Below are 23,848 nucleotides of genomic sequence, written 5' to 3'. Positions count from 1 at the left end.
TGAATGGGAAGGTATTCCTTAATTGTGATTCACAATTTACTAATCGCAATTAAGGAATGCCAAGGAATCGCAAAATATTTGCAAATTTTTTATTACATCTCGTTTTGCGATTCTCAATTAGCGATTCTAAAAAAATCGCTATTTGAGAATTGCAATAACAGTTTTTGATACATATGCCCCTTAGTGCCATTCGTCATGTACACAATAGGCAGGTTTACGACTCCTTGCTGCATTTGTTTTGGTCTGAAGCCAGCCTGTGACGTATGTAATATTTAGTGGCGGCTGGTGACATTTAAAAGTGGTGAGGGACAAAACTTGGGATGAGTGCCCAGTGGTGAGGGAGCGACCCTGAGAAACCTCTGAAAAAAGAGTGTGGAAATGATGCACTTTCAAGCAAATCTGAGAAAGCAAGAAGGTCAACAAAGGACCTCTGAGTTTCCACTCCTCAACAGCCCTTCTCATCCACCTCAAAGCCTCCGCTTTCCCCCAGCCTCTCGCCCCCACCTCAAAGTCTCCGCTCTCCCCCAGCCTCTCTCTCCACATCTCCAAACCTCCGCTCTCCCTCCAGTCTCTCTCTTTCCTCCACCTTCAAACGTCAGGTGTCCCTCAGCGTTTCTCTCCTTCAACTCCAAGGCTCTGCTCCCTCTCAGTCTCTCCCCTCTCCACCCTCAAGCCTCTGCTCTCCCTCAGCCTCTCTTCCTCCTCCACCTCCGAGCCTACGCTCTCCCCCAGCCTCCCCCTCCCTCTCCTTCAAGTCTCCAATAGGTGACCCAGCCAAGGCCAAATGTAGGCTTTTTATCAAGTCAAAGGCAGCCACATTGACATGGGCTTGCCACAGTTTTTGGCTACAGCAGCTCAGGCATATAATGGCCTCTACTTGACATGACTTCTCCATGCCACATCAAGTCCAAAGCAAAGCACGACAACCCCACAGTGATTGCACTGTTCACAGCTGACACCCAACCAATTCAACTCTTCTTGCCAAACAGTGGGCACCCTTGTCTGGTACTATTCCAGTCAGACCAGCCTAATCCAAATACTGTCGACCAGTCCATCCTGTACAGCCCCAGAACTGCACTATAATGCACTAAACTTCAGGTCTCTCCATGTGGACCCAGTTGATTGCTGCAACAATTGTTGCATGCAGATTTAACTGGGATGGTCCATACATCAAGAAGAACAGCCAAAAATCAAAAAATGACTCAAGAATGTTGGCTGTGAATGGCACCCACAACAACCAGTGACCCAGTGGAACTGGCACTACTCCATTGCTGCTGCACTGAAACAACCATCCAGGTGAGCGCTGCCTCCAGACTTCAAAAGTGTAAGCCCGTCTACGCCCGTCCGCGCCTGGACCGCGCCCAGCGCCAGACCCCCTGGCCCCCGTCTCTCCCAGCCCTCCCGCATTACCTACGATGCCGCCACCCTCCTAGCCCTTAACCCCGGCCGCACTCCCAACTGCGTCCAAGCCGCCCCTGGACAAACCCATGGACCTTTCTCCTGCTTCTCCTGCAAATTCAGCGGCACCGTCAACATCTCCGCTACGACCACACCACAGATTCCCGACCCCAACCACCTACAATGCATCCTTCTCAACACCCGATCAGTCCACAGGCACGCCATTGACCTATGGAACCTACTAGACACCATTTCTCCGGACATCGCCTTCCTTACGGAAACATGGATGAATGCTTCCTCCGCACCAGACATCACCATTGCCATCCCTGAAGACTATAAGATCACTCGCAAAGACCGTACCAGCCACACAGGAGGAGGAATCGCTATCGTCCATAAGAAATCAATCCGCATCTCAACCAGCTCTGACGCCAACCTCACCAACTCCGAACACCTTCACTTCCAGATCCACATCGACCCCAAAACCACACTCAGAGGCACCCTCCTCTACAGACCACCAGGACCCCGCGCAAAATTCAGTGAAGACATCACGGACTTCATCACCCCACACGCACTCCCCTCCAAAGACTACATCCTTCTGGGAGACCTCAACTTTCACCTCGAAAAGATCAACGACCGCAACACCGCCATCCTCGTGGACAACCTCGCCAACCTCGGACTTAAACAACTAGTCACTTCCCCCACCCACATCGCAGGTCACACACTCGACCCCATCTTCACATCCAGCAACCATGTCTCCTTCAGCCACACCACTGACCTCCTCTGGACTGACCACAGATGCGTTCACTTCACCTACAACAAACCAAAACCCAGCACCCACCTCCAACCTACCCTGCAAAGAAACTGGAACAAAATCACCACGGACCAAATCTCCGCATCGCTCCTTCAAAACACCCCAGCCCTCTCTTCTAACGCTAACGAAGCCGCCGCCAACCTCACCCTATGGTTATCCAACACCGCTGACACCTTAGCACCACTGAAAAAACGTCAAAACAAACCTGGCAGCAAGAAGGCCTCATGGTTCAACGATGATCTCAAGAAGTCCAAGAAACTCTGCCGCTCCCTTGAAAAGGCCTGGAAAAAAGACCCAACCACCAGCACCAAGGACGCCTTCAAAAACGCCACCCGCATTCACCACCAACTAATCCGAAAAGCCAAGAAAACAGCATTCAAGGATCGACTTGACAACAACGCTCACAACAGCAAGGAACTTTTCAACATCGTCAAGGAATTTTCCAATCCCTCGGCCAACTCCAACGACATCACCCCCTCTCAAACCCTCTGCGACTCCCTAGCCTCATTTTTCCACAACAAGATTGCAGACATCCACAACAGCTTTGACAACCAACCCGGAAACCAACCCACCCTACCATTTGCTGATCATCTTCCCCCTGTGAACACCCTTAACGACTGGAACCCAATCTCCACTGAGGACACCACCCGCCTGATGAATTCCATCCACTCAGGATCCCCCACAGACCCATGTCCTCACCACATCTTCAACAAAGCAGACTCCGTCATAGCACCGCACCTACGAGACATCATCAACTGCTCCTTCAACTCCGCCACCTTCCCGGAAGACTGGAAACACGCTGAACTCACCGCCCTTCTGAAAAAACCCACAGCGGACCCCACCGAACTCAAAAATTACCGCCCCATCTCGCTTCTTCCATTCCCGGCCAAAGTCATCGAGAAAGCTGTCAACAACCAGCTCGCCGCCTTCCTCGAAGCCAACAAATCCCTCGACCCCTCACAATCTGGCTTCCGAGCAAAACACAGCACTGAGACCGCCCTCATCGCAGCAACAGACGACATTCGAACTCTACTGGACAATGGAGACACAGTCGCCCTCATCCTCCTTGACCTCTCTGCAGCATTCGACACAGTCTGCCACAAAACCCTTTTACAACGCCTCAATAACATCGGAATCCAAGGAAAAGCACTTGAATGGACCACCTCGTTCCTCACCGGAAGAATCCAGAGAGTCCGCCTTCCACCATTCAAGTCCGAGGCCTCTGAAGTCATCTGCGGCGTACCACAAGGATCCTCACTCAGCCCCACCCTCTTCAACGTATACATGAGCCCCCTCGCGGCCATCGCACGCCAACACAACCTCAACATCATCTCTTACGCGGATGACACTCAACTGATCCTTTCTCTCACCAATGACCCCAGCACCGCCAAAACTAACCTACACAAAGGAATGAAAGAAGTCGCCGAATGGATGAAACAAAGCCGTCTGAAACTGAACTCAGACAAAACAGAAGTCCTCATCTTAGGTACATCCCCCTCTGCATGGGACGACTCCTGGTGGCCGGAAGCCCTAGGAAAAGCACCCATCCCGACAGACCACGCACGGAACCTAGGCGTCATCCTGGATTCTTCACTCTCAATGAACAGACAAGTCAGCGCTGTATCCTCTTCCTGCTTCAACATTCTTCGCATGCTCAGAAAAACATTTCGCTGGATCCCCTCCGACACAAGGAAAACAGTCACCCACGCTCTGGTCACGAGCCGACTGGACTACGGAAACACCCTCTACGCAGGTACTACCGCAAAACTCCAGAAGAAACTCCAACGTATCCAAAACGCCTCAGCCAGACTCATATTAGACATCCCACGCAACGAACACATCTCTGGTCACCTTAAAGACCTCCACTGGCTACCCGTCAATAAGAGGATCACTTTCCGACTGCTTACCCACGCACACAAATCACTCTACGACATCGGTCCAGAATGCCTCAACTCACGACTGTCCTTCTACACCCCCTCCCGCCAACTACGCTCTTCCAGCCAAGCCCTCGCCACTGTACCTCGCATCAACAAGACCACCATGGGAGGCAGATCCTTTTCATACCTGGCTGCTAAAACATGGAACTCACTCCCCGCTTACCTTCGCCTTACCCAGAACCACCTAGCATTCAGAAAGCAACTTAAAACGTGGATATTTGACAAGTAATCCTCCTCCCCTTCCTAAGCGCCTTGAAACCCTCTGGGTATGTAGTGCGCTATATAAATTCTATGACTTGACTTGACTTGAAAAGGAGAGGTGCATTACAGCAAGGAAAAGAAAATAAACAGAAAGAAATGTTTTCAATTGGCCTAGCAATCAACTAGAACGTAACCGCCTAATCGTCCCTGTAATACCCTTGAGCACAAACTTTCAACGTGTCATAAAATAATCTCTACCTGTAATCCATGAGCCCAGCATTTAAAGCAAAGAGCAACCGCAAAGCAGAATAAAAATGAATGCAATTAGGCACCGACTACCAATGTTTTACTTTCAAATGTCTCTAATTTCGACTCCCGACCAGAAGTTTTCCCTGCGTTTTGACAGCAAGCCCAATAAGTTTCCAAGATGAAACACAACCACAGCCACAAAACGCCCGCTTTCCGATGAAAAAAAAAAGAATCAAACTTAGTGATTGGGAGATGAAATGAACAGCAATGTGTTCAGAAAAATAAACAAATATTACTTGAAGTCGCTTGTTAAACCTGTATCCTTACCTAAAGACAATGTGTAGCACGCGTTACGCATTCATCAACATAGAGTCCCTCTATACTTTCAGCACCCTCTGGATGCCTGCAAGCAGTGCAAAGAAGACAGGAAGAATAGAAACATTCACACTGGAGAGCAGATGGCCAAAAGCGCAGGTGAGTGAGACATGGAAATTCTCCTGCCTAGAATCAGCGCCTCGTCACACCGTAAGGAGGGGAGACTACAACTGCATCTCTTAGCCAATCCTGGGACTGCTTAGGAAAGCAGCGCCAGGATTGGCTTGAGCAGGGAAAATCACGCTCATTTGGAGACTGGGGGTTGAGGCTTTGATCAACCTCGATCTTTCAATGTGAAGGTGAAGAGAGGCTTCTAGTGCACAAGTCAGGCTGGCTGGAAAAAGCCAGCTGTCCAAACAGGCATGCACACTTTGTGGGCCTAGGTGCACTGTGCTGAGTCATTGACCATCACAATGAAATCCCACCCCCTTCAGAGAACCAGAGCCCCCAAAAAAGCACCCTGAAGGCAGACTGCCTTGGGACCAACAAAATACACATTTACAAAGTTTATTTCAACTTTGTCCACCAATATATTTTATACATATAAAAGGGGGGCCAAAACACGAGTGGGGCAACGCCCCTTGATCCAAAGGAGGCACTGCCCCTAGTAATTAGTCCTTCCTGTTTTGCTGGGCACAGCATCTTTTGCACATGGCTAATCAGAACTGCACTCACTGTGGTGTGTGTGAAGCATCCACTTATGAAGCTTCAGGAGGTCTGTTTAAAGCTAGTGTGGGATAAAAGTGCTACTCAGAAAAAAGAAACAGAAGTTATGGGCTGGGTATAACTAGTTGACAAACTGTCAGGCCTACAAAAAACCCCAAGAGCCAATCAAAAACATCAAGGTGAAGAAAAACTTGTAGATGTCTTAGACATATGCGTTGGCACTTTGCCATATTGTGTTTTCTGAGAGTGTTTCAATTTGCCTCTGCCAAGGTTTGATAATATCTTGAAGCTTATAGGGGTTTTACAGCATGGGGTTTTCCCCTGGTCCTAGAGAGTTGAAAGGTTTCCAGCATGTTCCTAAGTTCAGGGACTTTCCAGCAAGGGGCTTTCACAAGGGTCTACAGAGTAAAAGGTATCCAGCATGTTCCAGTAGTTACGGGAGGGGCACGGCTGACAGAAGTGGCTATAAAAGGAACTATACAGAGGAATTGTTCCACAAAGTCCGCCTTTGAGATCCATTCTAAGACTTTAGCGGCTAATCTGGCTGAGAAAAATTATCCTAAACGTTTGATTCGGAGTTCGAAGAAAAGGGCCTCAAACAACAATAGGGAGAGCTTGCTAGAACTTTTGCCACCTAAGCCCAAACAAGAACGGATTACATGTGTCAATACTTTCTGTACACAATCGAATCAAGTTCAGAAAATTGTAAGGAAACACTGGAGGATTTTGAACACTGGCCCTGACACCCTGCCGCCTCCTTTGTTTGCCTTCAAAAGAGGACAGAGTCTGAGAGACCAATTAGTTCATACCAGGCCAAAAAATACCATTCCCCGAGCAGTAGGGACACTCTGGGATCTGCCGGCCGTTACGGGACATCACCCATGCGGCAACTGCGCAGCCTGTCCACAAACATCCAAGACTTACAACATTGATATTGGCACTGATCGACCATGGCAGCTCAGATGATTCACTAATTTTAATAGCACTAATCTTATATATCTGATCACTTGTCCCTGCAATAGAAAATATGTAGGGATGACGACCAGAAAAATTAAGGTGCGTATCTCTGAGCACAAGAGTTCGATCAGATGCTCAAAACAGGCTACCAGATTAACTAACCACTTCTTGGAGGTAGGACATCTGCCCACTGATCTGCACTGGACAGTACTAGATCAACCATTGATTCCACCTCAGGTAACAGACAAAAGTGCTTTTCTGTTCAGATGCAAACAGAAATGGGTATTCAGGCTCAAATCTGATAAAATAGGGTTAAACGAAGAAATTCCCTGGATGTCGCTTTAAGATAACATCTCACACCTGTTATATGTATATTTCCCCGTGGTGTGTATAACAAACTGGTTCCTGAGTTGTGGTCAATAAAGTTAGCATATTCAAGACCCGACTAAAGGGGTGTATCCGAGAAAGACATAAGCTTTTAATCATGATCTCTTGTGATGCACATTTTCTCAGAGCCAATCGACAAAACCTGGTCCGTGAGAAACTGTCAATAAAGTTTGCAGATTCAAGACCCTTTGCTAGGGTTGTTGTGAGCAATATACGATAAAGACGTGAGCTTTTCTGATGCACAACTTAAATGCCAATGCCAATCCCCAAAATCCTTTATATTTTAAGCATTTAAGTCAGCGAAGACGCATTGCCTGAAGGGATCGACTATAGAACTACATTACCCATCCACCCGAATGCGGGACGCACTGATGACATCACACGCACGGGCGACGCTGTCACTTGGAAGAATATAATGGCCGCGAGTGCACCGCGTCTGTACCTCCCCGATAGACAGCCCAGAGGGACGTCCGGGGTACCGACGGACAGGTGAGTGGGGGTCACATTTCTCCAAATAGCGTCTCTATGTTTGTTTGACTATCTCGGCTAACGTAAACGGGCGGCGGAGCGCAACTAGATGAGAGGTTGTTATGGGCAGGAGCCAGTAACCGATAATGCTGTTCTATGAACGATCTGATAATACCTTCAGCCATCCATGGCATCTAGCCAACACTATACTGAACGCTTGGCGTATCGAGAAGAGTATCAGATGTGAGAAGCATTCAGTTATACCATTACATTCAGCAGGGGACATGTGACTGAGAGTGGTTACTCGCTATACGCAATACACGGAGTGCAGTATTATATCTGTGACAGTAAGGAACATGTTCTTGAATAGATACATCAGGGCTCATACATGCTGCAGTCGCTACCATAGTGTGATTGTGTGAGAGGTTTATTAGGACCCGGCGGTGCCCTGAATGACTGGCTGATTACTGTTGCTTCTGGGAAACGAAATCCCATAGTTCAAATGGCACTTTTTCTATTTTCCTTCCGCCAGAGCGGTGCTCCATGTACCTGAGCTGAAGCCAGGTGAGGTGGGGCTGTTCCCTCCTGCCACAAAGGTGAGTGAGCATGGAATTAATGAATACATGGGGCAGACATGGTTGCCCATTGGTGGCTGGCTTGTACTAGCCGGCTTAAGAATCGGATTAATTGATCCAGAGATTCCAGCATATGATCGCTGATACTGAATGTGCTTTGTTTGTTTGTCTTTCTTTTTTATGTATCTGGATTTTTCCGATGGACTACTTCATCATGAAGTCAGGAGGATGAAAATATATCACACTCTCAGGTGATATTATTCCGTTTTCTTCTTATTTTCACAGCAGTAGCATTAATGGCCCTGAAGAAGCAGCAGGAGACCATTTGGCTCCGTCTGTCTGCAGAAACATGTCGACCTAAGATACTCATTAGTAGTTATTTGTTACACTACTATTTGCACTGTTTTTATTGATTTGGGATTGAAGGGGTGCAGAATAAAACTTTTTTCCCCTGTCACTACCGAATTTTAATGTATTCCACTTGTCACTGATTCACGTTCACTTTAGTTTGCACTGCTATTCAGTTGTCCACAGACACACTCCCATACTCATCCATTTATCACTGGTATACTCGCTTCAGATTAGGTTCATAGCATCTGCCAATCTGTTGTGGGTATTTTACCTTCAGAACTTGAAGGTTCCCAGGGGATGAAGGGCGGTCTCGATCGATGACTGATGGGAATTCTTTCACACTGAGGGAGTACCCTATGCAAGATTCCACTTTGCTTTCGAACGATTCAAGCTTTCCCTCTTTTTCCTCTCAGATACATAATTTAGTTAGTTCCCTGACCTACTGCTATTTTTTGTTGGAGTAATTGTGTAGATAGGGGTAATAGCAGGTTTGATCGTTAAACTTCTCCTAGGACCCTCCACCCTCAGTGCTTTATATATAAAAGGAACGTCACCACCAGCACTCGTGCTTCCGGTACAATGAAGACTTCCTCACGGTAACAGCCCTATTGAGGACCACTAACAGTTTGAAGACGCGAGCCACATTTCCAGACTACTCTGAAGGATCATCTTTCCATAACAAGAAGAGAACAACTTGGTGGTAATGCTCATGCAGCTCTGCGATATTCACAGCCCTTATTAAACCAATTAGAACTCTCTCAGAAACATTTACATTATAAGCTCTGATTAAGGATTTGTATTTTTAGCTCTAAAATAGGCATCAGCTGCTACGATTTTGGAGTGTAACTGCAACAAATGATGGACGAAATGCTGAATGATTCAAACATTCTACCACAGTCAAGAGATCTGGGTTAAATCCATTGTTCTTTTGCCCACTACGCCATCCCAGTTTGGACCAAGCCCTATGCAAATCAGTCTTGACCCTGTGCCTCATGGGAACAGTCCAGACTGAACTGCCAAGCTAGGTCCTCCTTGGACCAGAAACAAGCATCCTGGGACCGGTTTTGTGGTATGTCATGTTTCATCAGCCAGGCTATCTTGAATCCAGTGTCACAGTGAACAAGGGACCCACTTCTGGGCATACCCGTCCCTCTTATGGCGAAAAGTGTAACTGCAACAAATGATGGACAGAATGCTGAATGATTCAAACGTTCTCTCCCAGTCAAGAGATCTGGGTTAGATCCATTGTTCTTTTTTCCACTACGCCACCCCAGTTTGGACCCAGCCGTATGCAAATCAGTGTTGACCCTGTGCCTCATGGGAACAGTCCAGACTGAACTGTCAAGCCAGGTCCTCATTGGACCAGAAACAAGCATCCTGGGACCGCTTTCTGGGTATGTCACCCTTCATCAGCCAGGCTAGCTTGAATCCAGTGGCACAGTGAGCAAAGGTCCCACATCTGGGCATACATGTCCTACTTAGGGCGAAAAATGTAAGTGATACAAATGATGGACGGAATGCTGAATAATTCAAACATTCTCCCCCAGTCAATAGATCTGGGTTAAATCCATCGTTCTTTTGCCCACTATGCCACCCCAGTTTGAACCCCGCCATATGCAAATCAGTCTTGACCCTGTGCCTCATGGGAACAGTCCAGACTGAACTGCCAAGCCAGGTCATCCTTGGACCAGAAAAAAGAATCCTTGGACCGGTTTCAGGGAATGTCACCATTCACCAGCCAGGCTAGCTTGAATCCTGTGGCACAGTGAGCTAGGGACCCACTTCTGGACATACCCTTCCCATTTAGGGCGAAAAGTGTAACTGCAACAAATGATGAACAAAATGCTGAATGATTCAAAGATTCTCCCCCAGTCAAGGGATCTTGGTTAAATCCATTGTTCTTTTGCCCACTATGCCACCTCAGTTTGGACCCAGCCATATGCAAATATGTCTTGACCCTGTGCCTCATGGGATCAGTCCAGACTGAACTGCCAAGCCAGGTCCTCCTTGGACCGGAAACAAGCACCCTGGGACCGATTTCGGGGTATGTCACCCTTCATGAGCCAGGCTAGCTTGAATCCAGTGGCACAGTGAGCAAAGGTCCCACATCTGGGCATACCTGTCCTACTTAGGGCGAAAAATGTAAGTGATACAAATGATGGACGGAATGCTGAATAATTCAAACATTCTCCCCACAGTCAAGAGATCTGGGTTAAATCCATTGTTCTTTTGCCCACTATGCCACCCCAGTTTGGACCCCGCCATATGCAAATCAGTCTTGACCCTGTGCCTCATGGGAACAGTCCAGACTGAACTGCCAAGCCAGGTCATCCTTGGACCAGAAACAAGAATCCTTGGACCGGTTTCAGGGAATGTCACCATTCACCAGCCAGGCTAGCTTGAATCCTGTGGCACAGTGAGCTAGGGACCCACTTCTGGACATACCCTTCCCATTTAGGGCGAAAAGTGTAACTGCAACAAATGATGAACGAAATGCTGAATGATTCAAAGATTCTCCCCCAGTCAAGGGATCTTGGTTAAATCCATTGTTCTTTTGCCGAATATGCCACCTCAGTTTGGACCCAGCCATATGCAAATATGTCTTGACCCTGTGCCTCATGGGATCAGTCCAGACTGAACTGCCAAGCCAGGTCCTCCTTGGACCGGAAACAAGCACCCTGGGACCGATTTCGGGGTATGTCACCCTTCATGAGCCAGGCTAGCTTGAATCCAGTGGCACAGTGAGCAAAGGTCCCACATCTGGGCATACCTGTCCTACTTAGGGCGAAAAATGTAAGTGATACAAATGATGGACGGAATGCTGAATAATTCAAACATTCTCCCCCAGTCAAGAGATCTGGGTTAAATCCATTGTTCTTTTGCCCACTATGCCACCCCAGTTTGGACCCCGCCATATGCAAATCAGTCTTGACCCTGTGCCTCATGGGAACAGTCCAGACTGAACTGCCAAGCCAGGTCATCCTTGGACCAGAAACAAGAATCCTTGGACCGGTTTCAGGGAATGTCACCATTCACCAGCCAGGCTAGCTTGAATCCTGTGGCACAGTGAGCTAGGGACCCACTTCTGGACATACCCTTCCCATTTAGGGCGAAAAGTGTAACTGCAACAAATGATGAACGAAATGCTGAATTATTCAAACATTCTTCCCCAGTCAAGGGATCTTGGTTAAATCCATTGTTCTTTTGCCCACTATGCCACCTCAGTTTGGACCCAGCCATATGCAAATATGTCTTGACCCTGTGCCTCATGGGATCAGTGCAGACTGAACTGCCAAGCCAGGTCCTCCTTGGACCGGAAACAAGCACCCTGGGACCGATTTCGGGGTATGTCAACCTTCATGAGCCAGGCTAGCTTGAACCCAGTGGTACAGTGAGCAAAGGACCCACGTCTGGGCTTACCTGTCCCACTCAGTGGGAAAAGTGTAACTGCAACAAATGATGGACGGAATGCTGAATGATTCAAACATTCTCCCCCAGTCAAGAGATCTGATTTAAATCCATTGTTCTTTTGCCCACTATGCCATCCCAGTTTGGACCCAGCCATATGCAAATCAGTTTGACCCTGTGCCTCATGGAAACAGTCCAGACTGAACTGCCAAGCAGGTCACAGGGTAAAGCATATAGCTGGGTCCAAACTGGGGTGGCATGGTGAGCAAAAGAAAGATGGATTTAACCCCTTGCGTGGTCGGCATCTTTTCCAATGGCTATTCCCCGTTCATTAAGCTTTGAGCGAGTCCCAGACCATGTGTGGTGGAGCTGAGCTATGATTTTGCTCAAGAAACTCCTTTATCTCTGTTTTAATCAAAAGCACCCAGCTCTCTTCTGACAGATATTGCCTATTTAACATCCATCTTTTAGAAGTCATAATATGTTTGCCCAGCTCTAACTCCATAATGACCATCGCATGATCTGAAAATCCATTTGGAAGGATTCTCTGCTGGCTAAAGACCAGTCTCCTAGAAATGAGGAAAAAATCGACGCGTGAGGAAGTGCAAAATCTACCTGAAAAACAAGCATAGGCGATCTTAGTTGGAAATGCTGCCTTCCATGGATCAGATATGTCCAAGGTCTTGCCATAGTTTTGTAAAACTTTTAAAATTTTGGGTTTTAGCTGTTTTTTGGATATAGCTGAAGAGTCAATTTTAGGGTTCATTAAGAAATTAAAATCTCTCCCTATGATCAATTAGCCAGGTATTTGAATTAAAGATTTAAAAAACTCTTCCCATGGCAAAGGGTTGTCCTCTACTGGGGCATATATGCTGGCAAAAGTTTAAAGTCTATTCCCAAGATTGCAGGTGGGCCAGCACCATCTTCCGCTCTGATTGCTTACAAAATTAACTACCTCAGCCTGAAGTTTTTTGCTAAGGAAGATCGCCGTTCCCCGATTGGACACCGAAGAGGAGGAGAAGCCCCTATAGGCTGCCCAGGATCTAAACATTGGGAAGTCTACTAGTTTCCCCACCTGTATATGAGTCTCTTGTATCAAAATGGCCGCTGGATTATCTATCTTAATCCATGCCTAAATGGCCCGCATTTTCTTCTTATTGTTGAGGCCATTGACATTGAAAGAAACCCCTTTCAAAATTTCCATTTCATCAATTAGCAGGCGGCAGGAAATTATCAGGACAGCCTAGCAGCATAGACAAAAGTATTCTGGAAAACTACAGCATCAGTCAATAGCCCCATTCTAAGCCTAATCAAATATGAGTACACTAACAATGGATGATTCTGGCTTTAAAAAATTGATTCCTTTTATTCCCCATGTTCCCTTTTCCACCCCGTGACCCCCACCCACCTCCCAAAGCTACCATGAGCAGACCGAAGTCCCTACTCACACCTGACAGGCTATCCCATCCCCCCTTAACTGGCACTATGACTTGGTGCCAAGTGCTACTGGTCTACCTACCCCCCTTTCACAAGAAGAAAATGAAGAAAAAAGAAAAAGTAGAGAAAAAAACAGAAGGCAATAGAAAAGAAGCTGCCTAAGAAGAAAAGCTTGAAAAGGAAGAACATCAGGATAAGAGGCCAAAACGAGTGATTGAAAACATTTCTAAACTCATCACATTAACACTTTGACATTATAGTTAACATGTTGGAGTCTACAGGCCATTAGGACTTATCCAAAGAAATTTGTTGCAGTAATTCCTGCACTTTCAGGATATTCCAAAATACACGGAAACTGCCTTTGACGAGCACTTTTAAGTTACTCTGTTGGGGAATCATTGCGTGCGCCCCCTGTTCCTTAAACAGATGAGGCATTTTAACAAACTCTTTCCGCTTTTTGGCTGCCGAAGGCGACATGTCCGGGAAGATGTGACAAAGTGGGACCTCTGACGAAGTACACTGTCGCTGCTTTATGGCCTTGGTTAAAATTTGTTCCTTGACCCTGAAATCCCCAAAATTAACCAGGGTTGTCCATGGAAATTTTGCATGGGAAGGAAGATGTGGTGGCACCCGATGGGCTCGCATATGAATCAGATCACCATTAAACTCTGCGAGGACATTTTTTAAAATAAACAAATCAACCCATTGTAGAGTCTGATGGCCCTCAAGGCCCTTCGGAATACCAAGAATGAGGAGATTGGAGCGTCTAGAAGGATTCTCTAATTCCTCCAGTTTGAACTCCAATGCTGTTTTATGGCTCTGTATGGCAGCAACTTTATTATTCATACTTGAAACTTGGTCCTCCAATTGAGAAATCCTAGTCTCTGCCTCAAGAAGAGGTGCCGGGACCTGAGCCATGTTTTCGTCAATTTTAAACGGGCATGGATTACAGCAATTTCAGTGGATTGGGAGGCTTTCAGATCTCGAATCTCCTCCAGAAACAAGTTAAGGAGGCTCTTGGCATCCCATTACATAGTGAAGGGTCTGTTATCCTGGGAGGAGTTGTCCTGGGTCAATTCTGGCCTAGTTTCAGACTGCAAAGCCTGTGGGTCAGAGGATATAGACTCAACTGGGATGATCAAGCCAGAATCTACGGGAGTAGATAGTTCAGATGAGCTCCCCCAGAAGAAGGCAAAAGCAGAGAAGGAGATTGAGAAGGGGAGTGGCTGCCATCCCTAGGACTCCCATCTTTACTAACATCCATAGGGCTGTCGACTAAAGGGAGCACATACCCTATCCCCTCCGGCTCCGCAGATGATAAACCGGGTTTGGCTTTGAAAAATAAAGGATACTTTTTAAGGTCCTTGGTTTCCTCTACTGAATCAACCAGCGTTGCTGTCTTTAGATTGGCCAGATCTGATGAAGTGGAGGTACCTGCCCTAGAAGAGGCAATATAGAAGGGGCTAATGCTAGAATCCAGGACCACAGAAGCACCTCCAAGGTGGTCTTGTTTGGCAAACTCAGAACCTGCCGTCTCAGAGTTTTCGGTGTTCAAGTCCAGATATTTCCTAACAGCTGCAGCACGGTTTGCCCGAGCAGCAGCCTGGACAACTCGCATTTTCACCCTTGGACCCAGGCTTGGGGAGTCAGAGTGGGCTGCTACAGTACCTTTAGTGCCTTTGGTGAGATTTAGCATAATGCAGTTATCAAGCAGATCCCGTAACAAGGTAGCCAAAATTAATACCTGGGACCCCCAGCGACCCTCAACCAAGTTGGCATAGGAAACCCCCATACAGCGGCGGGTAAGAAAAGCATGTGCACTTACCCCGTCTTGGACAGAAACCTGGTGGTCCCAATAGCATACAGGAAGAAAAAGCTGTACAAACTTCAGATTTCCTTTTTTTTGCCTGATTGCCTGAGGGTTGTAGTCCTGAGGTGAGTCTAATTCCCCCACAGGCAGTCCCTCCCTGCAACTCCAAGGAGCACAAGCAGGAAATATGCAGGCTTGTGAAACATGAAGAACACCCGTTGAACCGCACTAGGTCAATTTGGAGCTTATATGGTATCAGCAAGGTGAAGACCACAACAGCATTGTAGGCACATTGCACTGGATTACTCAGGAGCGGGAGCCCAGCGGTGAGAGAAAGGCACACCGGTGCTCGCACTGTTCTGCTCCTGTACCCGGCTCGCCCTGGCGTGTTCGTGGAGCTCAGCTGCATCCCTCGTCTGATGTCAGCTCCGGCATCGGAAGAAGGAGGGTGTGTGGCTAGGGCGTGCTTAGCCGGTAGCCTGCATCGAGCTGAATAAAACTAGGTTCTGGCCCATCTTTGCAGCAGGAAAAGTAGGGCATGCCTCCTGAGATGTTCAGCTGGACATTTCTGACCATTTTGCAGATTTGTTCCAAAACATGCTTGTCCACCTGCACAAAGGGAGAAGTGGCTGATATATCTTTGGCACTTAGGCTCTTAAATGTGAGGAAGTCGCAAAGATGATTTTTTGGTGGACTCAGCTACTAATCTTCCCTTGGATATATTTTCTGCAAATTTATCAGAGCCCATAGCTAGCAGTTCTAGATAAAACCAATAAATGAACAGAGTAACTTGTCAGCAACTCTTATTGCAGCTTGGCAACTTCATGTCTGCACTTGGACATTGAGTGGTTGAGCCTTTAGCATCATGATGGCGTTGGCCCGCTCCTGCACACAAAGCTGGCTGAGATTGACTCAAACAGGGATCTTGTCCGACAGTGTCATGAGAAAGCCCACCAATAGCATGAAAAGGGTAAGTACAAAACTCATCAAGGAGGAACCATTAGTGCTGAGCAAGAGCAACTCGTGTAGCCCAGCTGCGGATCACGTGACTTTGTTGAACATCTCCCATACCAATGAATTCTGTATCGGCAAAAGAAATGATTGAGAGAGCTCTGTTCAGCAAGACAAAATAAAAATAAACATACATTTTACTAGTAGCACATACTTTAATTGTTCTTTAAAAATCACCTTAATTGTAAGACCTTGAACCAAATGTTTCAGTGGCCATGTTACATCCTGCACAATTCCTTCCTCTGTTGTCACTGTATCAGTCCGGAGCAGCACAAAGAGACTGGGTCATTTGTAATACTGATAAGGCTGGGCAACAGTCAGTCACATATTAGGGTGGTGCTTCCGGGTGTATGGCAGGAATGGGGAATCACATGACAGGTGCACAGCCAGATATCAGACGGACTCCTCTGGGAGGCCAATGGGACTGGGGAGAAATTAGTTCAGGTCAGGTTGGTGTCTCCGAAATGCTGGTTTAGATGAGGCAGAATCAGTCGTCTATCAGTATGATGCATCTGGGGGCCAGTTGCTGGCGACTGACAAATGCTCTGTAATTATAGTATTTCTTGAAGTTGTGTTAGTAGAAGTTGATTTGCATATAAAGTGCTTGGAAAGTTTTTTCCACAGCGTTTTCCACTCTTTGCCATTTTATAAACGTGATTTAAGTGTAGAACAATTCAGGGGTGGAAGGGCACACGTGGATCTCCGGGTTGTGTGCTCTGTCCCTTGTTTGCACATGCATGCAATACCAGTGGGAACGGTGGGCAGTGGGGGTGCACATTCCTAGTGTCCATTTATTCCACACTTATCGTCATGGAGGAACGTTCACCCATAACTATTTCCATATGATAAACAACTAGATTGTTACGAAATGATACTATTTGGATGTGCAAATAACACAATTTGAAGGGAAGCATCTCAAAAGTGGAAACACTGTTTCTGATCATTTATGTCAAAATAGTTCTCCACTTTGGGGATATGAATTCATGAGAAGCTTGGCTCTGATGCCCGCTGGCATACTGGAAAGGGGGCGAGTACATCTTCAGCAAGAACACATGAAAGACAACTTTTTTTATATTTGCTTTTGAGAGAAACGTTCTGATGCCTCATGACATATTTTTCTCATTCTGAATAGAAAATGCAATTAAGACAGGCATGTAGTAAAAATGGGATTATTCAAAACGTAGAGGTCAATTTTGAAAATAGTTTTTGCGGAAATAAGTATGGCACCGTACATATGCACAGAATTTGCATCTGTGGCCTCAAATGATAGATCCAGAGTCACAAAATAAGGATCTGGGCGTCTTCAGGTGCACATAGTACTTAACACCACAAAAATATGCCATTTGGACAGATTATGCGGAAGTGTGTAATTGGGGGTGGGAATAAGAGTGTCATGGGAGTTGGCACACCCACAATGGTGAGTATGCAAAAACATTGCCATTGCATTTTCACACTCATTTCAATTCAAACTTACCCATACATAAAGTAGTGCCAAAAGACAGCCTTCAATCCCATAGAACACAGGCAGAACAACTAGGAGACAGATGTACTACCATTGTAAATTGCACCTCGCAATTTGCGCTTGATTGCGAGTTGCAAACTGCGAGGTACAATTTACAATGTACTACATTGTCAGAGACACTGATTGCGATTCCCAATGGGGTCGCAAAATGTGAGGCTCATTAATATTAATGAGCCACTTGCAATTTGCAAACCCAGTAGGAATGGTTAGCCCTCCCAGGGATGGTGGCCTGCTGGGCTCAGAAGACCTCCATGTCTCGGACTGCTTGTAAATAAGCAGTTTTTTTTTAATGCAGACTATTTCCTTAAATGAAAACGGGATGCATTTTTTTGTTTTACATGAAACGATTTTGTTTTCTTTTTTAAGGGCAGGTAGTGGCCCATTAGACCACTGCCTGCCCTTAAAAAATATTTAAGAGCCAGTCACAAAGGGGAAGGGGTCCCTTGGGGACCCCTTCCCATTTGCGACTGCATTACCACCCTCTTGAAGAGGGTGGTAATTTGTAAGTGTTTTGCGACCGCAATTGCAGTTGCAAAACATTGGTACACAGCTTGTGACTCACTATTTGGAAGGGAACACCCCTTCCTAATAGTGAATCGCAAAACATTATTTTGCGAGTTGCAAATTATTTACGAGTTACAAAATAGTGTTTGTACATGGCCCTTTCAGAATTAACAAGTGCAAACTGTTAAAAAACCCATTTGCGCATGCTAATTCTCATCGTACATCTGGCCCTAGGTTCTTTCATGTCTACACCCAAACCAGGGAATACAGCAAAGTTAGCATCTTTCTCGTCTGCTTTTAAATCTGAATTTTTGGCCCCTGGCTCATCTTCTACATGAGTTCAATTGTATATTTTATTTGATGCAGATGATATTATTAAAAAACCGTGGGGCAAGTAGCAGATGACTCCAGCTGGTCCATTGGAAGACTGTTACTCTGGGGGGCGGCAGTCTGTACTTGATATTTGTGGACCTTCGTCCGGCTTTTGACCTGGTTCAGAGGGACAAGCTCTGGGTCATCCTAACCGAGATGGGCGCTCCGGCTTCTGTGCGAGCTTTTTAAGCGGCTGCATATGGGCACGTACGCAAGGGTGAGGTTTGGGAAGGGGGGGCACTGACTTCCCCTTTCCCAGTGGAAAGGGGAGTCAGGCAAGGATGTGTACTAGCGCCCATGCTCTTCTCCCTATTCCTCAACGGCCTCATTGCCCATTTACTGGGAGTGAACAATCTGGACTCCCCTACACTAGCCGGTAGGAAAATCCCAGTGTTAATGTTCGCTAACGATACCCTCCTACTGTCGAAAACACTGGGGGGTATCCAGCGCATATTGGAAGCATTCTCCAGCTTCTGTAAATTGAGGAACTTGGAAATCAATTTCGCCAAAACAAAATACATGGTGTATAATTCGATCCATCCGAACTATCCCCACCCACATCTGGATGGAATTGCTCTTGATAGAGTCTCAACCTTTGATTATCTGGGGGTCACCCTTAATGATAAAATGAACTGGGGTTCGCAGATTGCTAAAGCCAACCTGAAACTCGCCCAGTCATCAGGCAGGATCTTAAAAGGCCATAGTGAATCTTCCCTCAAACACACGGGACCGCCTGTAGAAATCTATAAGGCGCAGGCAAGAGGTGGCGCACTCTATGGTGCAGAACTCTGGGGGCATGTAAGTGTGGCCTCTATTTCCCTTACTGAGAACAGTTTTATAAGACGCCTTTTGCGTCTTCCCCAGAGCACCCCCTCGTCCCCTTGAGGTTGGACTTAGGTCTGGCGCCAATACACGAGGTTGTTTCAAATCGCCCCCTGCTATATTAGAGATGGCTATGGGCTCCCCGGAACTTGAGAGCTATAGGGAAGACTTGCAGGACTTGCTGGCCAGAGGAGGTGTGGGTAGGATCCCATGGCTGAAGTACATTCGAAGCCTCGTACAGAATCTGGGCAGGGAGGACCTGTGGTTCTTCCCTGAGGAGGCTTGCGCCTCGCTGTCTAGAAAAGCTTTGAGCATAGCGCTGAAAGAGCATGGTAGGGCTCTCCTATCATCAAACCCATCCCTGGGCAGGCTCACCAATACCTTCCTAGAGATTAAGACCCTCCCTTCTTTTGAAAGATTTCTAGACCAAATTCAGCCACCTTTGGCTAAGAAACTTTACCTCCAGTTTAGGCATGGCACACTTCCATTAAGGGAAACCACCGTCAAGTGGTCAAAAACCCCACTCTCTGCAAGTACTTTCCCAGGATGTGAGGCTAGCAGAGAGTCAGATCTTCACGTTCTGCTCTTCTGCCCCTCTTACTCTATGGCAAGAACCAAATGGTTAGTCCAGTGTTGTCGGTCTAGAGGCGTAAGGGACTACAGAGAGGCCTTTAGACTCTTCAAATCAGATACGTCCTTTATGTTTGTTCTTGCCACTTCAAAATTTCTTATGTCGAAGTGGTTCAGAAGGTGTGCAACTCTAAAGGGTATTAAAAAGATATAACACGGGTGGCCCCCTTTTCACTCACTTCGCGTGGTGGGTTAGACTGTAATTTGTTTAGGAGTGAGAGACACCAATGCTTGTTTATATACTCAAGTACGCTGCTTTTTGAAGTCTTTTATGAACTTTTTTATAATTATTAACTTATTTGAATATAGTATTGTTGTATATGATGTGATATTCATGTCTTTTATATGGTTTTTAACCGATAATAAAAGCTTTTGACTGACTGGCAAACCCAGTAGGAATGGCTAGCCCTCCCAGGGATGGTGGCCTGCTGGGCTCAGAAGACCTCCATGTCTGGGACTGCTTGTAAATAAACAGGTTTTTTTTTTAAATGCAGCCTATTTCCTTAAATGAAAACGGGATGCATTTTTTTGTTTTACATGAAACGATTTTGTTTTATTTTTTAAGGGCAGGTAGTGGCCCATTGGACCACTGCCTGCCCTTAAAAAATATTTAAGAGCCAGTCACAAAGGGGAAGGGGTCCCTTGGGGACCCCTTCCCATTTGCGACTGCATTAACACCCTCTTGAAAAGGGTGGTAATTTGTAAGTGTTTTGCGACCGCAATTGCAGTTGCAAAACATTGGTACACGGCTTGTGACTCACTATTAGGAAGGGAACGCCCCTTCCTAATAGCGAATCGCAAAACATTATTTTGCGAGTTGCAAATTATTTGATAGTCACAAAATAGTGTTTGTACATGGCCCTTTCAGAATTAACATGCGCAAACTGTTCAGAAACCCATTAGTGCATGCTAATTCTCATCGTACATCTGGCCCTAGTTTCTTTCATGTCTACACCCAAACCGGGGAGTACAGCAAAGTTGGCATCTTTCTCGTCTGCTTTTTAATCTGAATTTTTGCCCCCTGGCTCATCTTCTACATGAGTTCAATTGTATCTTTTATTTGATGCAGATGATATTATTAAAAAACCGTGGGGAAAGTAGCAGATGGCAACCTTTCCCAGACAATTTAGGCATTACGCTGGTAGGTGAGCAAGATTTTTTTTACACTTCAATCACTCTCAGCCCCAAGTCATGTTCTATGGATCCTTGGCCCGATAATGCAGAGGTGGTCAGAAATGTAGGCAAACTTGTGGAGTCAATTCTTTCATTTACAGACCAGTCTTAGCGACATTAAGAATATGGTTCTACCACCTGGTCTTCTGAAAAATATGCTTCTTTTGCTATTCTTCCTTCATAATAGCTATAATAAACTGTTTTGTCAACTTCCATGTTGACTTTGGCAATAGTACCTAACTTGGCCAGCTGAAAAACTTCAACAAGCTGCAGCATCTCCAAAATGCTGCAGCTCTGACCTTCTTCTGGCTGAAAAAGTTCGACCAGATGTATCTCAAACTTTATCAAGTTCATCGCCTGCCAGTCCACAAAAGAACAGACACCGCTGCTTTCTGACTAGGTTTGCGCTATACAAATAACAAGTGCATCCATGCTTCATACACTGTATTTTTACGACCAAGGGTCCCTAATCCTTTCTTCGTTTCTCCCAAAAATTTATGATTCTAGAAGAGGAGTCATCAGGACCGAGGACTGTTGCCGTAGAACTCCCTACCACTCTTTCTGAGAAGCAAAAGAACTCAACTGAATTCCTGAAACCAAGTGAGGCTGTACCCAATATTTCTCCGAGTTTGTTTATTATTTTATACAGCACAGCTCAGAAACAGAAAGGGACAATTATTGATCATTCATCCAAAGCCCTGCTGCCTGAAAATCAAGCCTGAAGGTGCAGACATAGTGGGTTAAATGAATGCGCTTTACACGCTGCAGGCACATCAGAACAGGCGCTCAGCTGTGTGCTGAGCCCGCTCATAATATAGTGGCGGTTGTTTACAAGTCAATATCTGGGAATCTAGTACAAAACATCATTGCATGGATTCCTTGGTGCCCTGTGATACCACCAAGTCTGAGGGATGTGTGTCCATACTTTTAAATGTACCTACTAATACCTACTAATACATTTATTCTAACCATTACAACTGCAACTGGGCCTTTAATGTCTATTTAAGGAACTTTCCAAGAACTTTGATGTACTGCCTGATCTGTAGTTCTTACCCACTCCCTGGAGTATCAGGACAGTTCATGGCACCAATGACAGCATCGGTAGCCAGTGTGGCCTTCAGCGGCTCTGACTCAAACCAGTGATCTAAAATCTGAAAGAAAAAAAAGAAACATGGAAAATGCGTGCGTGAGTCACAAACCAATATAAGTCATATACAAAACCCCTGAACCGAGACAGAAACTTCAAAACTTCCCCTTTCATGATGATACTACACATTCCGAGGCCAGGACCATATTGCACATCACAGAAGGAGCGATTGTATAACTCTACAGCAGCAGTAAAAGGGATAAAAGGGAACACATATTGTACTATTTAAAAGACGCCACAAAGAAAGGAACATTAACTCATTTTGCATTTCTGAAGAGAAAAGGGGATCACAGGTTGACAAATCCATTCCATATTCTCTGCATAAAAAGCCAAGATAATTTAATTAGAACAGTTTATATGAAGAATTGTACAAATAATTGAGCTAAACATGTTTAAATCTAATTTGTATGTTAGTATTTCTTAATTTTCCAGATATCAAATGCATAGTTTATAAATCCCTTCTGCTCTATACATCCTGTCTGTCATTTATGTGAGCGATGCATGCCTATTTTTGGTGCAGTTTTTTTTTTTTGCTTCGTCATAACCGGACAGATATTCCCTCTGCCTTACTACAAGTGACATGAGGTATACGGCACTTGTAATAAGGTGGACGAGATATCTGTCACATTTGTGACGGATTAGCCCATCCACCAAACTGTAAACCATCTTTGGTTTATGTGTGAATCTAGTAAGTGGACATTCAATTGCTGGGTACCAACGGGGTTATTTAGACACATAAATTGAGCATGGGAAGTTCTAAATTAAGACATCTTTATGCCACAGTCTTGGGCCAACTAGTACCTTAAATAGTTGAAGAGCTGGAATCGATGTATTTTACCAACCTAGCTTAGAAGAAATGGTTGTTTGTCACTGGAACTTTAAAGGGATGTTCTGTGTCTGACTAGAATGAAGCAGCATTTCAGACATCTCTACAGTAAACAAGATCCACACAATACCTCCTCCTCAAATCTGCTTTCATAATTTGGTGGTAAAAGACGTTTACATCAAGCATTGTGTTACTTACCCCTAAGGGCATGCAGCAGCACTAGTCACAATATTTTGTGATCCGCCCCATGTTCTTGAAAAGGGAGATGTGGCGCACCAGACAGAGCGGCTGATTCTGGCGGGGATCACGGTTCGATCCCTGGCGACAGCTTAGCACCATGTGACTCCGGGCAATAACTCACGTAATCTCCCTGACGGCCCCCAGCGCCTTCAAACCTTAAGGGGTGATACTTTGCGCTTTACAAAATATTTATTATTTCAACTTGCTAAAACACCACAGCACAAATATCTCACGTGCCTCATTATCACCTCTTTGTCAAAAAAGGGAGCAATTCCTACAAACACTTTTTGTACCCATTTTGTACTAATTGTCAGTTACCACTGTTTTTTGTGAGGGTCTTACTACAAGCTAAAGGTGGTGGTAAGTGCACGCTTAGAATGCAAGTGAGAGCAAATTGCGCCCAGCGCATAATACCACTGCAAACACTGACACAGAAAAGTCTGCAGCAGATTTTATGTTATCTCCTTGGCTAAGTGGCCTATTCTGAAGCATTTAATCTTTGTTTAATAGCCTCTTAAGTTTGTTTTAATACTAAAAGTCCGAGCTTCCTCTCAACAAGTGTTCAAGGCGT

At 45.8% G+C, this 23,848-nt stretch overlaps 1 protein-coding gene across 3 annotated transcripts in view; it reads right to left on the bottom strand.

The window, feature by feature from the left end:
• PYROXD2 (pyridine nucleotide-disulphide oxidoreductase domain 2) overlaps window positions 1-23,848 on the bottom strand; it is a 529,340-nt gene that overhangs the window by 240,624 nt on the left and 264,868 nt on the right. For all 3 annotated transcript variants that reach the window (XM_086922605.1, XM_086922607.1, XM_086922606.1), the window contains one exon: window positions 22,118-22,215. In XM_086922605.1, the coding sequence (XP_086778731.1) occupies window positions 22,118-22,215 (98 nt within the window). The remainder of the gene's footprint in view (window positions 1-22,117; window positions 22,216-23,848) is intronic.

Source organism: Lissotriton vulgaris, chromosome 5 (assembly GCF_964263255.1).
Source record: "Lissotriton vulgaris chromosome 5, aLisVul1.2, whole genome shotgun sequence".
NCBI classification, from domain to species: domain Eukaryota; kingdom Metazoa; phylum Chordata; class Amphibia; order Caudata; family Salamandridae; genus Lissotriton; species Lissotriton vulgaris.
This window is presented reverse-complemented; position numbering and strand designations above follow the sequence as displayed.